Source organism: Lonchura striata, chromosome 6, assembly GCF_046129695.1.
Source record: "Lonchura striata isolate bLonStr1 chromosome 6, bLonStr1.mat, whole genome shotgun sequence".
Taxonomy (NCBI): Eukaryota; Metazoa; Chordata; class Aves; order Passeriformes; family Estrildidae; genus Lonchura; species Lonchura striata.
The window spans coordinates 62,398,241-62,416,026 of NC_134608.1; the positions used below are offsets into that span (position 1 = coordinate 62,398,241).

At 35.4% G+C, this 17,786-nt stretch overlaps 1 protein-coding gene across 8 annotated transcripts in view; it reads left to right on the forward strand.

The window, feature by feature from the left end:
- ANO3 (anoctamin 3) overlaps positions 1-17,786 on the forward strand; it is a 112,530-nt gene that overhangs the window by 65,934 nt on the left and 28,810 nt on the right. For all 8 annotated transcript variants that reach the window (XM_077784400.1, XM_077784405.1, XM_077784399.1 and 5 more), the window contains 7 exons: positions 4,565-4,696; positions 5,974-6,080; positions 7,457-7,512; positions 9,873-9,994; positions 11,217-11,351; positions 15,371-15,467; positions 16,336-16,396. In XM_077784400.1, coding sequence (XP_077640526.1) covers positions 4,565-4,696; positions 5,974-6,080; positions 7,457-7,512; positions 9,873-9,994; positions 11,217-11,351; positions 15,371-15,467; positions 16,336-16,396 — 710 coding nt within the window. The remainder of the gene's footprint in view (positions 1-4,564; positions 4,697-5,973; positions 6,081-7,456; positions 7,513-9,872; positions 9,995-11,216; positions 11,352-15,370; positions 15,468-16,335; positions 16,397-17,786) is intronic.

Sequence of the window (17,786 nt, forward strand, 5' to 3'; positions counted from 1 at the left end):
TAAAGTGATGGGGAGCTGTATTTACACTCCATCACTTTAGTCAGACATAATTAGATCTTGTAAATCCTAATCCCTAGCAGAAAAGATACATGAAAATATTCCACATGAGGGAAATCTCCTGAAAGAGTTCCCTGTCACAGGTTTTCTTGAGATGGATCTTGAGATGAGATCCCTTTTGATTTAGGTTCTCCTATTGTTACTTAAGAGGGTAAAGAGCTCTCATTTCTCTGAACAATTTGGAGACTCTCACGATAACAGTTTCCAGGATGATCAGCTAATGACAACAGAATGTTGAAGTGAGAAAAATTTAAACATATAAGCTGATATAATATGTTGAAATAAACCAATTTATAACATAGATTTACAACTGTGTTTTGTCCTCTTCCCAGTTCACATGCTTGCTCCATTTTAGCATACATTATGAAAAGTCTAAGTAATGTGCTTGCAATAAAAGGCAGAATCAACAAGCTGTACTTCGAAATTGTCTCATTTCAACTATAATCCATCTGGTGGGTCCTGGATGTTACATAAATTTTGTTTTCCTTATTTAGAAGGACAGATGTCTGAAAGATGCAACTTAAGTTGCACAGTACCTGTGAATCAAGTAATAAGTAATTTCCATGCCAGGTTGATTTTGTATTAGAGATAAATGCTTTTACCTGTGATATACTTCGTGAAAAATTGAGTATGAATATTTTTATGCATATATTTTCTGGCACTTTTTATAATTCAGTGCATAAAAGAACAAAAGAAATAGAGAAGCTATATTTAAAATTCAAAGCTAACTTTAAAATTGCTGACATACAAATCACATGCAGTTTAAGTCCTACAACTGTCATTATTACCTTGCATCCTTCTTACAACTTTTCAAACTGCTTCTCTGTAATTTATTTAATCTCTTGTTAAAATTTCTAAGTTGAGTTTATATGAGCTACAGTGAAGAACTATATTAAAATTCTTGTATATCAAAATATTAAGGTTATAAAGTTTCTATGATTTAAGAATACAAAGTAACACTAGTATATTAGACCTGGTGTGACATGTACATTTCTCTAACTTTATTGACATGGTTATATGATAGATATATATGTATCTATAAATGTTCTTTAAAAGGTCTGAAAAAGATTATTAGGTGCATTAATGAAAGTACAAAAAAAATGTAATACTTAGTTTCTTTTATGTGGTATCTGTGTGGTGTCTATTTATTTATACACCTTTAAAAAGCCCTTAACACTGTATTTAATTCTATGAAGCTTGATTTATTTCCATAGAATCACTCTATAGAAATAAATCTATAATACTCATTATGACCAATATTTAGAAAGCCTTCCTCTTCTCAAAGGAAAGAAATATGCATGTAAGTAGGGTAGGTATCAAAAAACATCTGAACTCTCTGATTGAAGATTGAATAACCTAGTAAAACTGTCTTGTAATTGCTACATTTGGACCTGCTGATTTCATGCTGGTAAAGGATGGCATCAAGGAAAAGAAAATTAAAATATAGTTATCTTAGAATGCAGCTTCACCCTGCTCACTGAAATGTTAAAATCACTTAATACTTCTAAAGATAGAGAAGCAAGAATAACTTTATTTAGCACCTGACCCGCAGTAAGTTTGCTTTGCAAAAGGACTTTTAAAATCTTTGGGACTTCAGTCTGCACACTGAAGTGAAATTGTTGATATCATTCCATTAAACAAAGGTATGATAATTTTCTTCTTTTTTTAGTGATGATTGTGTCTATAAGCTGAATCTGTCAACCCTAACATGTTTCCTGTTACAGTACATGGAAACACATCATGCCCAAGTAACTTGGTGGCCTATAGCTGACACTTCTGGCCAGTCTTGGGAGACACAAACACCAAGCAAACTGCTGGGTGATGATTGCTGTCAAAGCTACCTAATATAACTGGTGGAGCTGCTTAATTCTGGTATCTCATTCCATGAGTTAGGTAGATAATGCTAAGATCATCTATATACTGTGTTCCTTTACAATGCAGTCTGTTGAGTAAACATAATCTGCAAGGATTTCTGGATGAACTTGTTCAGCAAAAAAAGATTCACCAACCAAATAAATCAGTATGGTACAACTGAGAATGGGAGTCAAGTAAAGCTGAAATTAAAAGTATCTTCATAAAATATTAAATTGTATAGCTAAGAATGCAATGCACAAGCATTTCAGAGTGCTATGCCTTGGTCCAAGGTGCATAGTGTTCCAGTAGCACCAGCTGGAGTGGTTTCAATAAAAGCTTACTTGAAGCAGCATCCCATAACTTTGCAGTACCATTCCACTGGGACATTTTTTATCTCATTGCCTGAACTAGTGACTTCCCCAGACCAGCTCTGTCTGCTTTTACTGTCACTAAATAGGCTACATTGAACAGATTAAGTCAGGAATTTGTTTAAACTGCTGCTTTTAACCTAGAAAGCCACTCTGAGTAAAAATGCTAATACTTAGTCCTATGATTTAGGCAAAAATTTGTATTTAAAGGCAAGCTCCATGAAAATTCAGTTTCTTCAACAGTAAAAAAACGTAAGAAAAATTTTTCTCTTGGATAATTTTTATACATTTATCAGTTGCAATATTCTATGCTATCTAGTGCTAAAGGCACTACATTTTGTCACAGAAGAGAAACTGCAAATGTAATGGGGACACAAGCATTAATTTATTCCAATCCTGCTTTTCATGTTAAAAGAAGAAGCCATGAATTTCAAACAAGAGCTGTCTTCTTTAACATAATATTCATCTACATTTTTAAAGATTTTTGTATGGGAGATATGATCAAGACTTTTCTCATAACCAATTTTAAAGTACTTTCATAATAAAAAATCTGAAATTCGATGCATTGTTTTTCTCTTCTTCCCAATGCATCTGCATATCTTCCTCATTAAAAAAGAATTCTGGATTTTGACTAAAAAGTGAGCAAGTATGCAACAGAAAAAATGGTTAAAAGAGAGTAAAGGGGAAACTTCACTTACATAAACTGTACTAAGAGAGCTTCCACTAGAACTCACTAAGGTATTGCTAAGGAGACACTTAAAGAATCCATGTGCCTGTGAATTGTATCCTGTGTTTCAATTTAATGAACATGTTATGTTCTTTGGCTTACCACTGTAAGCCAAAGTGGTGTTGGTGTTGAACACAGGTGGTGTCCCTCAAGTGCACTATCAATTACAACAGAATGTACACCAATATCTTGCAATCTATACCAAGAAGAAAATTTTGAGAACTTTAAATGTAACTGTAAAATCCTTCTCCCACATTTGGCTGAAATTTCTCTCTGATACTGTGTGAAATATTTTTGCTGATGTTGAGAATAAGTACATTTTCATAAGGATCACTTTATTGCATGGGACTATGTTAATTCATATTATGAAACACTCTTAATGCTATGAAATATAACATTTTTATTATGGACATTATGAAATGTGTAGCTGTGCTTCTGCTTAGCACAGGCAATGAAGTATTCACCTCAGAGAAAAGAATTTGTTGCTTAGCTTTACACTTCTTGTGGATGTAAAGTATATATGCTCTGTATATCATGGATACACATTCATTGAGTAGAATCCAAATTCCACTGGAAAAAAATACTATATAGGCGATGTTCTTCTCAAATTTAGACTTTTTCTGAAAATCTCTGATGTGCTTATTCTGTCATGATATAGCACATTTAATTTGAGATCTACTCCTTAAACAACCATTTTGCATTGAAATTGAATATGAAAAGGTATAGGTGAGCAAGGAGGGCAAAGCTGAAGTGAGCATTTGCTTGAAAATTAACTGCACTTGACTAGATTTACCTGCGTATGCATGATGTTCCTGAGACATCATTTAGGCAAGGTGCCAGTAGAGAAAAAAAACGTTTATGTTGCCAGTATAGAATTTAATTGAAGATGTATCTTTGATGTTCTGTTTGTGTTTTGTGGTATCTATTTTTAAGAATCTGGAGGAAACAATATCTAGGGAGTTTTTTTTGCCTAAATACTGCATAACCATTTTGGTGTAACATATCCTTTATTTTATTTGATGTTTAGGTATACTGTTTCATAAGGCAATATCAGCTCTTGGATTTTTAAGAAAATTTTGCAGGGGAAAACTTTTTTGCAATCAGAAAACTATGATCTGATCCTTAATACTCTCAAATATACGTAAAAATTTTATGAATTTTAGTGTCCACATTGCCAGGCAAGAGAGCAGGGGGGAGTTTCACCTGCATTATTCAGTGCAGCTAGATATATTCTTGGCTAAAACATAAGCATCTACAGTTCTGCCAGATGAACTACCTTGGGAAATTAATTTCTCCAGACTCAATGCCGCAGTCCCATTTTGAGCCATAATCCCATTAATTTTAGGATGAGTTTTACTTAAGTGAAGTGTTCAAGATGGATTGCAAATAATTATTGTTCATTTTGCTTTTTGACTCCTTATTTTCTTTTATTTACTTAATGTGGATAGGTTCCTACTTTCATTTAATTTAATTTCTAGTATGAAGTCAGTAAATATGCAGTGCTGGTGATAGAAATGATAAGGAATTGAGAGCGTGTAAATCTGACTTCTTGTCTCAGTTTGCAGAGGAATATTAGGGAGCTGAAAAGCTGGTTGCCAAGAAATCCCATGAAGCTGGATAAGGAGGCCCTGCCTGATCTGGAGGAAACAGATTGCTACACAGCCCCCTTCAGCCGTGCTCGCATCCACCAGTGAGTGCTGTGGTGGAAAGGCAGTGCCACAGACCACAAGGGTTTTCTGTTTCTCACTTCTAAGCAATGGCCAGAGAGGTAGCTGCTAACAGATGGTCCCTGGCAATACCAATTATCAGATTTGATTTTATTCTCTTAAAGTGAAAATCTGCTCTTTCTTACTTGCTATTTGATGGTCACTCAGTAACAATCTGAAATTTGACGGAAAGATGACTGTTGCCATTTTAGTTTAGAAGTTTTTTGTTCCCTTACATTAAAAAATGCAAATACTTCTAAAAATTTTCTGCACTTATTAATTTAGGTAGGCAAAACATGTTGAAATTTGGAACACCAGAAGCAAGCTAAGACCAGTGATGATTTTTTTTCCTCTCTTATCAGATATGCATTTAAAAAGATCTATTGCCTCTGAAAATACAAATATATATATACAACAAAACTATATGTGTTCATATCAGCATGTTGACGATGCTATATTTAAAATGTGACATACATTTTTTTCAGTACCTATAAAGTTAGGTTTAAAAATTCTGTTTCTTACTTTTAAAGTTATTTTGTGATAACTGTTTTAGGAGAGAAAAGTTAATTTAGAAATATGAATTAGGATAAGCAGGATTTTTTCCAGTCAGTAAAGAACCTAAATGGTAGTGAACTGACTTTACCCCAGAAAAACAGAGTAATGGCATTAGTGTCTCAATTTTTTTTTTTTCCCCCAGTAACTTATCATACTGCACTGGATCAATCCCCTGGTTTTGGTGTTTTTTTCTCAATCAGCTCAGCTGATGTAATTAATTGTAGTAGCATCACTTTTGGCACAGATGAGCAGGAAGAAGCTCCTGCATATCAGATTTCTCATGTCCAGAATGGAGCCATCTGGCCACAGTTGCTTTACTTAGCTCCATCCTGGGATCCTCTAAGGGAAATGGTTGTGGAGCTGCTTCCCAAGTCTCCAGTGTATGGATATATATTTTTTAATAGTAATTTTGGTGGTTCCACTGCACAACAACTGTCAACTCATAAGTAGTTTAAATTTAAGGCCACCACTGTTACTGAAGGTCTTTATTGAATTAATTATATCCAGAACAGAAATTAACTAGGTAGTAGGATATTTTTGGTTTAATATGTGATAAGGATAACTTTTTTGGACCTGCTGTAATGGTGTATAACCTTATGTCTAAGGAATGTAAACACCCAATAAATCGTTGTAAAAAGAAAACACTTGGACAGCTATGTTTCAACATTTTTTGTTTTGAATATTAAGATATTAATTCTTTTAATAGCTTTACAATAAACAACAAAGAAAGCTTCTTCAGCAATTCCACAAGAAGTAGAATTGTGCATCATATGCTACAGAGAACTAAGTATGAAGATGGAAAATCCAAAATGGGTGAGAATGCTGTATTTTTTACCTAACCCAAAGCTATAAAATTTTTATCTTCAATTGCCAGGAAAAAATATAATTTGAATGAACTCAGTTTTTTGCTGTTCTTGAAAGGTTTTCATTGACTCAGTAACAGAGTTGAAACAATGTCCCATCATTTTCTACCTAAATGTCTCCATGAAAATTTGCAATATTTTTCACTTAATTACTCATTCATTAAAATAAAATGGAGAGATTATCATAACTTTAAATTATTGAGAGCTACAGTAAGGGTTACATATACCTCAGAAAGCTGACAGTGTTTTCAAGGACTGATCCTAGTATTTCAGCTTCTGTCCATCACTTTCAGAACAGTAGAATCAATGTGTGCTACACTTAATTTATTTGAGGTGTCTGTGTTGATCTAGGACTAAATTCAGTTTATATCAACACTCATAACACAATGTTAGTTTTTAGAAAGTCTTAACTACCCATTTTCATTTTCAATGACCAGGGGATGTGTGCATGATTTTCTGGTTTTTCTGTGGGAGTTAAATTAAAGATTAAATATGCAGAGGCTTGGATGATTCCAGTTACAGAAAATCGTTGCTTGAATTTCTGAACAAAAGCAGTAGTAAGAAAACCAGGAAGAATTAAGTGTTCATATCCAACACCTTCGCAGCTGTTGATGGCAAATTCCATTATAAGATTAGTTTAGTATAATATGAATATTTGAAGAGACAAATCTGTATTCCACCATACCTACCTGTTTCTTGAAGAAACCTTTGGCTACAGATTTGCTCTTAAAGGCTATTGAATATTTTTGTTGTACCTATCAATGGTTGTTTATTTGTCCAATTTTTATAATCTGGTTTTAGGAAAAATCTAGGAACTGATCCAAAATACAGTAGTCAGTCTGGCACAGAGCACTGCTCTGATAGGAAATTGTCAGTTGGCTTATATTTAAAAATACCAGGTTTTAGCTGGTATTAAATCGCTACCTAATAGCTTTTAACCCTGCAGGTGTTTCACTGCCTCAGGGATTGTCCATCCATACCACTCAGATGACACCCATAAAATCTGAATTATATGCTCTGAGGAATACAGTGTGAATGTAACTATTTTCTCAGAATCAATCTGGTGCAAGCACTCAATCCTGAGAGAAAGTTTTTGGGCTTTGTTGGCTTGGCAAGTTGCTCTCTAGTTTGACAGAGCCAAAAATCTTAAAGAATCAGCAGTACCTGCTAGAGTAGTTGGTGGGGTTATTGATTGTCATCTTTAGCAGCATTCTTATCATTTAACACTAAGTTCCATTCTCCAACTATAACTTGAAAATTCACGTGACTTGAAAAATGTATATGAAAAATTTATATCAGACCTAATGATTTTTTGGGTTTTTTTAGGTATTAATAGGTTACTAAATAATGGAACATATGAAGCAGCATTTCCACCACATGAGGTAACCTGGTTAATTTGATTTTTAGTTTCATATTTGGATTAAATCTTCTCTTAGTGGTTTGGGATCTTAGCTTAATTCTGTCTTGCAAACTTTTAATTTCATATTGTAATTTGTTGATGCTTCTTTTATTTATTTAACTTTAATATTGGCTTTTAAAATTTTCTGTATTTGGATATTATAATAACATCCTGGAATGTTCTCTGGTTGGACTAGGATATTATAATTATTTTCTGATTTTTATGAACTGGACATTGCCTGTTGCACTCTTAAGGAGAGTATCAGTTATTCCAAATTGTTCCAGTTAGTTGTATTAAATTATTTTTGCTTGTCATTTACAAAAGCATTTCTTTTTCTAATAGCTTGGCCACTTGATCACAGTTGGTGAGACTGCTTAACTATGTCCTGTTTAGTATTTTCAGAATAGTTCTGGATAATTTCTACTTGACAATACTTTTCCCAGTAGTTTAAAAGTCTACTAAAGACTGTAAACCCAAAAAATGAACTAAAAGCCTGTGTTTGACTTAAGAGGGTTTTCAGAAAATATTCTACTGTTGAAAAGAAGAAGCAAGCCACACATCTTCAGTCTTTGAAATGCTCTCAGGAACATGGTAATTGCAGCTCTGAACTCTTTTTCCGTGTCAAACCATGACACTGTTTCAGCTGAATATTGTGACTTGGTTTTGTATTTCAGAGGCTTTACAAATGGCTGAGAGTAATTTTTAAATTATTAAGTACTTTAGTTTTAATAATTAATTACTAGGAATGCAGAGAAGGCGTATTTTAGATAAATAATGTAACATCATTGTTAATACTTCAGCTGTGCATTATTGACTTCAGGGAAAAGCTGGCTGTACTACCACAGAAGCTTGTGAAGCTTTCTCTGGCATCAAAGCCATGCTGTCATATCCATTTTATATGTTGCTTTGTTATGGCATAAGCTACTGTTTCCGCATCTCAGTTAAAATCAGTGAAATAATAATTTTAAGCTACTCTTACTTTAATTGCTCCTTGACTGATGCTAAGGACTAGTGGTAGAATTTTTTTTTTTCCCCACATGGACAAATAAGAGTGAAAATTCAATCCCAGTGGTAATGCTGAGACTTGAACTCTTTTTTGGATAACAGTGCAGAAAGAATTGGGAAAAAAATTAAAACATGTAATACTAGGTAATGCTTTGCAATCATTTTTTACAGCCTGCTGTGAGAATAAGTTGATGTTCTCTTCCTACGTGTTCTTAGATGCAGCAAAGGTCACACTCAATGCTGACATCTTTGGTTTGCTGCTTTGCTGACTGTCAGGAGAAAGGAGTAAACTTGGACTTTTTGCAATATTTAGCTTTGGTTTTAACTCATTCTTAAGTCAGAGAATCAGCAGATTGCAACAAACTGATGGTGTTCTTTGAACTGTGAGGAGTGCTCAAGATTTCAAATGCCCGATAAAAATCTAAATGGCTTAGTTACCTGCATCTGCCAGGGTCAAGAAATCTGTCTGATCACTAACTGAGGTAGGTGCTAGAGAGCTCTTCTCTCTTCACAAGAAATTACTCGGCTCACTTGCTGTCAATTGATGAAATATTTTCTTTACCATACTTGAGTGATGGAAGTTTTTTTGGGGAAAAGTACAACTAAAGGATATATCCCATTTCAGAACTGGAGCAAAATTACAAATGCAAGAAATTCTGCTCAAGATTATTCTAGCAAATGTGTGTGATACCTTTTGACTGCCAAGCATGAGGCTATTATTTTAGTCTCTTAGGTGGTCTGTAAATGTCAGACTTGGCCTCAAAGGATTCCTTTTGGATCGGACTGATTCTGTTTTGCTTTTAATGCCTCCAGAGTCCTATGTAGCTTCAGAATAATGCCATTTCTGTTTCCTTCATCTTAGAAAGTATGTACCACAGAAAGAATATATTTTTCTACATGTTCAACAATAGTGAAAGAAAGTGTTAGAAAATGTCTAGGAGAAGATAGCTGACATACTAGAAATTTCTAAAATTTTATAGAAGAAATAAAAATATACCACAAGCATGTCTTGAAGAATTTAAATAGGCAAAAGCATACAAGTAGTCATCTATTAGTGAAATAAAAACAGAGCTGACTACTTATTTAAAGTCTTGTATTAATGTTTCAGTCATTAATTATTAGAGAAACTGGCCATTTCAGAAGTTTATGTAACCCTGCCTCTTATGTCAGGCTTACGTTAGCTCCTGATGACATGTTCCAGATGTGCCCAGAATAAGAGACCTATTTATTAAATATAAAGAACATTTCTATTAAAATTATAATCAAAAATATGTAAAAAAGTCTTCATTTTCCATAGTGCCTGGTAATGTACTTACATTTCTTTGTGTTTTTTCTCAGGGAAGCCACAAAAGCAGGCATCCCATCAAAACACATGGAGCACAGAATCACAGACATCTCTTGTATGAGCGCTGGGCACGATGGGGAATGTGGTATAAATACCAGCCTCTTGATTTAATCAGGTATTAGTACTTTGAAGATTTCCTCTGGTACAAAAAGACTGGCAACAGTGTGCTAACTGTATTCATAAATTCCTCATGCTTTCCTTATAGCATTTAGATATTCCCTATTATTGGATAAGGCTGGAGTTCTCCAAGTTGCTTATTTTGGGTGGTCTTTTGTAGGTTAATTTCAAATGAGTCTGCTTGAAGAACATGTAGTTCCAACTGCTCAGGAATTTTCAATGTGAAACTTAAAATACAAACCCATAATGTGGCCTGCTGATCAGAGACACTTGTCCCTTGTGGAGGGCATCTTTGGAAGCAGACTCTTATCCACATGGACAGTCAGAGTTAGCAGATGCAGAGGACTTAAAATATAACCTGATTTTAACCTTTCCATGTGGGTTTAAATAACTCTTATTTATATGTCTTAGACATAGTGTCATAGGTTACCGAATGTAAAATAGAGAAATACATATCATTTAAGTTAAATAATGGTGATGTTTGGGTTTCACAATTTCCTCCTCTGACACTGAATACCAGTAATTCATTCTCTTGCTGCAAGTTTTTATTACTGATCTGAATCATAACCGATTATTGGTGCATTGTATGTGTGCCATGGGACAATTTTATGCTGTATCGTCCTTGATTGACTTTCCGATCACTGCTATTTCATCTGTTCTAGCAATTGATACCCAAGTTTTGAAGAATTAAAGTTCAGTCTTCAGCTTGTGGATTCAGAGCATTGTTTTCACTAATATTAGTTGGAAATATGGCATATTATCTATGTATGATTATCATAAATGGTTTTTAAATTGAATACTTAGGTCATACTAACTTACGTTATCCCTTTCCAGATTTTTTTGTGTCTGTGTACATCCATCTATCTGTCTGTCTGTCTATCTATCTGTCTATCTATCTATCTATCATCTATCTATCTATCTATCATCTATCTATCCTATATTTAATAAGGTTGCTACCAGTCCATATGCATAATCATTGCAGAGAAATGAAAAGTACAGAGGCACTACAATTATATCCATGTTCTCATAAATCTGCAATTAGCGTCACTAAAATACTATGTTAGCCTGAAAAAAAACCTGTTTGGTAAATTGACAATTTTGCCATAAACTTGTAGTGATAGTTCCTTGTTAGAATTATTCTACTACTGTGGCAGTAAAGAGAGATAGAGGTCACCATAAAATTTAGTTTTAAGCAATATATGTGTTTCCTTTTCATGTAGGCGATACTTTGGTGAAAAAATTGGACTGTATTTTGCCTGGCTGGGATGGTATACTGGAATGCTTATTCCTGCTGCTCTGGTTGGGCTCTTTGTTTTCCTCTATGGATTATTTACAATGGATTCCAGCCAAGTAAGGTAAAATTCTATTTAATAATATGTAATACCCTATTGTTAGTTAAGAACAGTCTGGCACAACTTAGATTGCTGTACTTTTAAATGTTTTGGAGGTATGGTAATAATGTAAGAATTACCAAAATAGAATATTGGGTCTTTGAGTCAAGTATTTGCACTTTGTACATTTGTTTTGCATCAAACCAGATGTGTGCTGCTGGCAGTGGCCATTCTTATCACTCCATTGCAGTGATTCCCACTAAGAAGAAACAGACCCGTCTGTAAGGACCAGTGCTCATGTCTTCACTATTGCAGATACTGCAGTAGTGGCTGATCTAATTAAGGCTAATGGGTGAAAAAACAGCCATATTCCCTCATTACCTTCATCTTGCTGTAACTTCCAGAGTGTAGTAAAGTTACTAAACTTCAGCTTCTGCCTATGACTTTTTTTCCTTCTTCATTAATAGTGGCAAACTTGGACTCTAACAAAATTCTTATCTGTGCCAATGTAACTTGCAGCCAGGAGACTCAGCTTCAGGGATATTGCAACCAAGTTTTCAAGTTTCCCACTTTTGTGATTTTGCTCTGAGCAGGGTTTATGTCAATTTAGATGTGATGAGCATGCTCAAGTGCTGACGGTACTGCTGGGAACTCTCTGCGGATCCACTGTACTGCAAAGTATTCTGTTAGCTGTTATCAGACAGTATCAGTATCTGGTCTTACAATTGCAGCTGTTGCTCCAAGCAGTTTGGGTGCTTAGGCTGTATGTACACTTGGAGTCAGATTTTATAGAAAATGTTGTTTCTCTGGCTTTCAGCAAGACTATATTCAAGTTTTATCTAAGGAGTTTTCTTTAACTTTTATTTCACAGTGAGTTATATTCTACAGTGCTGTTAATGAATACTTTTAAGCTTGATTAGTACAGAAAACTCCTGAGAAACTCTAAGAATTCAAACCACATTAAATACAGTTAAATGCAATAAACTTAACAGCCAGGAAATGATGCTATCTTTAAGATACTGTATTAGGATTGTTTTTCATCATGAATGTATTTCAAAATGCAGTGGATCTGAAGTTGGGGATCAGACTGTTCTTAGAGCACAGGGGCCACAACTGTTGAACTGTCAATCTTGTATTTGTCACATGTACAATGGCACAGTTCCAGCAAAGGGGGAACAAGGGGCCATAATCTACTATTATCAAGATATAGCTTAGTATTTCTTCCTTGTGGAAGAGAAGTGTGTCATTGGCAACTCCCTGAGAGAAAGAACAACATTTCTAATAATTTCATTATTTCAAATGGTAAAGCTATTATGTGCTTTTATATCATAGAATATCCTGGGTTTGAAGGGATTCACAAGGATCATTGAAGTTCAACTCCTGAGCCCACACAGGACAGCCCCAAGAATCCCACCATGTGCCTGAGATCATTGTCCAAATTATTTGTGAACTCTTGTCAATCTTGGTACTGTGACCACTTTCCTGGGGAATCTGATCCAGTTCCCAGCTGCCCTGTGATTGAAAAACCGAAACCTCCTCTGACACAGCTTCATGCGTTCCCTCTGGTCATGTCACTGGTCACCAGAAAAGGAGAGGAAGCTGTTGTATTGCTGTGAGATTCCCCCCTCAGTTTCCTGTTTGCCAGGCCGAACAAGCCAAGTGATTTCAGCTGCTCCTCATATGGCTTCCCCTCTAGGCCGTTCACCATCTTTGTGGCCCTCTTTTGGAGACTCTCTAAGAGCTTTATATCTTTCTTATATTGTGGCTCCCAAAACTGCACACCATATTCGAGGTCAGGCTGCACCAGCACAGAATAGGACAGGACAATCACCTCCTGTGTGTCATGTGCTTCTTGCAGGAAGATTTGCAGGTATGATTCCTTTTTAACAGAAAAATGCAGTTTTCTTCCTTGCTGAAGGTTGCAGGGTCTTGTAAATGAGCACAGAGGTAGGTTAGCTTTTGAGGGTTTCTGTCCTCAGTTTTTTTTCCCTTGTCTGCTGCTTAGTAGCTGCAGCACAGACAAAGCACATTGGAGTTTGTCCCTGTGGGGCTGGTTGTATTGGGTCTCATCCTGAGGCACCTCAGTGTTGTGCTGAGCTACACAGTTCCAGCATGCCCGAGGCTTCTGGCCTTTATGTCAGAAACGAGACTGAAAGTTAGCCCTATATGCCTAAAACGGAAGGTGAATATTCCTATATTTATTATAGCTATCATTAGCCAGTGTTCATTTCAAAATACTGCCAGAGAACGGGTTATTGCAGAAGTCCTAACCATGGGCTATGTGGCAGCCCCACATCTGTAATCTGGATGTGTTAATTCTGTGAAGAAGGTGCTACCTGCCTTTAGCTGTGGGAATCTGTGCAATCCCTCTGGTCGGTTGTGACACAGTGCTGTCCAGTGCATTGCTACAGCCATGTAAGAACAGCTGTGAAATGTGAAACTCAAGCTAATTATGCCTGGCCTGATAAAACATATGTAGATGTTTTCTGTATCACCTTACTTAGGTGTACTTAGGCAATTCTAAAGGCCACTGATAACCGATACTACTCCTTGCCATATTTTTTTACTAGTCCTAGATGGTGTTAGTAAGGATTAGACAGAAACTTTGTTCCTAGAGCAGACAGGAGTCACCCATAAACAGGTAGATGGACTGCACACATGTTCTTATTCTTCCTGTACTCTGGGATTGAGAGATTATCTATCTGGTGTTTCTGCATTCTTTTAAAGAAAATTCTAGATAAGCATCTGTGAGAGTTTTAAAATCTGTCATTTGATTCTGAGCACTATAGCTACCACCATACACAAATGCAGTGATCAGTGGCGATTTGGAAGAAACAGAATTGGGTATGTGACTTTAAAAAAATCTAAACACAGGAAACCCAGTGGAAATTAGAAACTGAAACACAATGTTAGGGCATTATGGCAATGTCAGAACTGGCGTGTTGCCTGAGATTCAGTATTATCTACTGAACACTGTTTCATGTGGAACAGGTTTATTACACCTGTTATGAGGAATCCACAGCTGTTAGGAAGTGTTGATTTAAGTATGATAAATTCCATCAAAAACCCTTATTTTTTTATCTCTCTTGTGAGTACAAACAAATTATCGAATCAGTTTTGCAGAAGGATACTTTTCTCAGGCGCAGGAATTTGCCATGAGCCCACTTGTAGTGGCTGCAGGCAGGAAACTCTTAATTTTCTTTTTTTTTTTCCAGATGCCCAGTAGAATTTTAGTAGAGAAGTAATAAGCAAATACAGGAGTATGTACTGCCGTAGAACCAAACATTGCTTATTGTGCCAGCCATAGGTTTTGTGCAGCAGTAATTTGAGTGTAATGCAGAATGATGTCACATCTAAGAGTTAGTTTGTCTTGTTTTTGACTTGTCCAAGTACCTGCCTCTGCTCTATGCTCAGGGTCTGCTAACAGTTGGCTCTTTTTATCTGGGGCCCACCTCAGCACAAGGCCATGAGTCTCTTCCCACTGTGTAAAAGAAGATTCTCTGTAGTTTATCTCTGGCTGCCACAGGCAAGCTGGAAATTGAAAAGAAGGAAGGGTATCACCAAAAGGGAGCAAATATCCCCCTCTCCTACTGACTTTTGCCTCTTGTTATAGTGTCTCTCTTCTTTGCAAAATTACATACAAATGATACTATTTGATTGAAATCAATGTAGATACACTGGTGTTTTCTATTCTCTGAACATTTGGTATCTTATAATAATTTAGGAAAATAGTCTGTAAGTGCATTTGAAGGATAGTGGACAATTTTTTGGTTTTCTGTTTGTGATATTTGGGAGAGAATTTGCTAGTGTGAGAAGTGTAACATGATGTCCAGAAATATTCTGTTAGCTGTATGGCCCCTAGTGTTCAGGTTCCTGATTTGGGATTAGGCTTTCCAAGCCAAATATTCACTTTTCATTTATTTGCCCAGTTTTGTGGTGCATGCACTGTGGACAAACAGAGGCTATAAATGGCATAACCTCAGAAAATCTTGTGAATGCTGGAAGTGTTTTTATAACCTTTACTTTCCTATCTCATACTAAAGCAAAGAGATCTGCGAGGCAAATGAAACCATTATGTGTCCTATGTGTGAACGCAATTGCACACTACAAAAACTCAATGAAAGCTGCATATATGCCAAGGTAATTATTGTATTATTGCTATCAAGATAATTGTGATTGTATAATGAATGGCTGCCCTTGTTTCAACCAAGTTGCCTGAAAAATATGTTGTTTCTCTACAGATGTTGTTTTCAGCCTTTGTAATAAATCTTTCTAACAGGGGAATGCTCTGAAATGATCTGGGGTTTTTCTAAAATTGCTTTCTGTGAGCATTTCCTTATTAATAAATTCTTATTATTTTCATCAACTTATTAATTCCTCTGTGAGGACTCCATAATAAAACTTTCTGTAAGGTTTTTCCTACTTTCCTCTCTAACTATCTTATTATTCTGTTTCCTTTGCTTACTTTGTATTTGCACTTTTGCTTCTGCTTTGCTCTGTCAAACTAATGCAAAGACTTTATACAATTAAATATTTTGCTTCAAGAAGCTATCCTTCAAACTTAAATAATCACACCAGAAATTGCAAAATACCTAGTTAGAAGAACAAAATAGAATCAAGAGATAGTAAGTATGTTGAGGGAGAAAAGAAGAGGTTTTTTAGCCCATAAAAGCCTTAAAATAGAAATGGTCAAGATTAAGTTTGACCTACCATATGACAGGAATTCTGGATTAAATTTTAACCTGCCTAGACATGGACAAAACAGCTCATTGTATGTGAAACAAAATGACTAGTGATGCATGAAGTGATATTCTGGAACAGCAGATTTCAAATTATACTGGAAGTCAGAGTGTGACATTGACAAACCTTGGTAGAAGAGACATGCTGGTAGGAGTACTTAGGAGAATGCTTAACTTTTGTTTTCTGACACCAGTTATGTATTGTGGGATTATCTGGGGCAAAAGATGAGGTGGCAGTATTATTTTTTCCTGATGTATTTTTTATTCAGGTTACACATTTGTTTGATAATGGAGGGACTGTCTTCTTTGCAATTTTCATGGCAATTTGGGGTAAGTATTTTTACTTGGTTTTTGTTTTTATTTTTAGTTCACCTGACCCTTTTATATGATTACTTGACAAAGGAGATTACAGCTCTTGATAAAAGTTAAAGGATTATGATTTTGCCACACAAACAATTTTTTTCATTTTCATTAATCTAGATTTCTGTTTTAGTAATGGGTAACACCTTTTATGTAAATGTACATATGTATCAGCTAATGTTACGATTTTCTTTAGGGCCCTAAATGTCTTTAAGCCTGAATTTTTTATTATTTAGGCTAAAGTCCTTTTAGAGGAAAACATGTAGGTTGTGTTACTGATCTTGAGCCAATATCAAAATCACATCTTGTAGAGGATTCTTACAGAATAAATGAGGATGGTTTTATGGGAGCTAATTACAGGAAAGTATAGGAAAGGTTTGAGGTTAAGTACTTACTGGATTTAAGGTATTTCCATTGAAATTCTTAGTCTGAATCTCTCGTTGTGTTTGCCATTGCATACATAGTGTTGTGCAGCTCAAAGACAAGCACAGGGGGATGTCCACAGGGGACACTGTTGAACAGGAGTTACCAAAACCAGTCCTGCCTCTTGTAGAGGTCAGTGTAATAGTGCCATAAAAGACAGATTTAATGGGCCCAGAATTAAATCCTCAGTAGAATTAGCTTTCACTGCAGCTAATAGGATTTTGCTGCTGGGAAATAGGGAGGAAGAACAGAACCAAAGATAATTGATTCTACCAATGAACGTGTTTGTCTGTGTAAACACTGAGAAAATGACACTAGTTCACATACACAGAACTGTCTGCATTCAAGACAGAGTTTCACAGTTTTGAATGAAATAGTACACAACAGCTTTATTTATGTAACATGTATGAATAAGTATTAATTACTTAAAGTGAAGTAAGAACAAATGTCACAAATTTTGGAGGCTGGCATGGTAAAAGCAAGTAAAAATATACAAACAACCGCAAAACATCATATAGTTGCATGGACAACAGAAGCACATCCCCATACATGCAAAAATTATGATTGGATTGTCAAAAATCAACATGATATAACTAAAGAGCACAGTTTGATTACTTTCCTCATTGATATTTCTTCATTTACCATTAATCTTGCTATTACTGTCTTCCAAGTATTATTACTTTCAAAATCCCTAAAATACAATGCATTTAATTATATAGTTACCAGTGCAGACAGCACAGGTAGCTTCTTAGCATCTCTTCATCTCTAAAGTCTCCTTCAAGAGAGCTCTTTCCATTTTCATCTGAGGCCAAGATTCAAGTGTAAGGAGGAATTGGCTTGTATGACACTGCTTTACCACAGGAAAGATGGCATTATATAGTCTAGGGAAGGTGAAAGCTGAGCATTATATTTTTCTCGTTTTTCTATATTTCAAGCA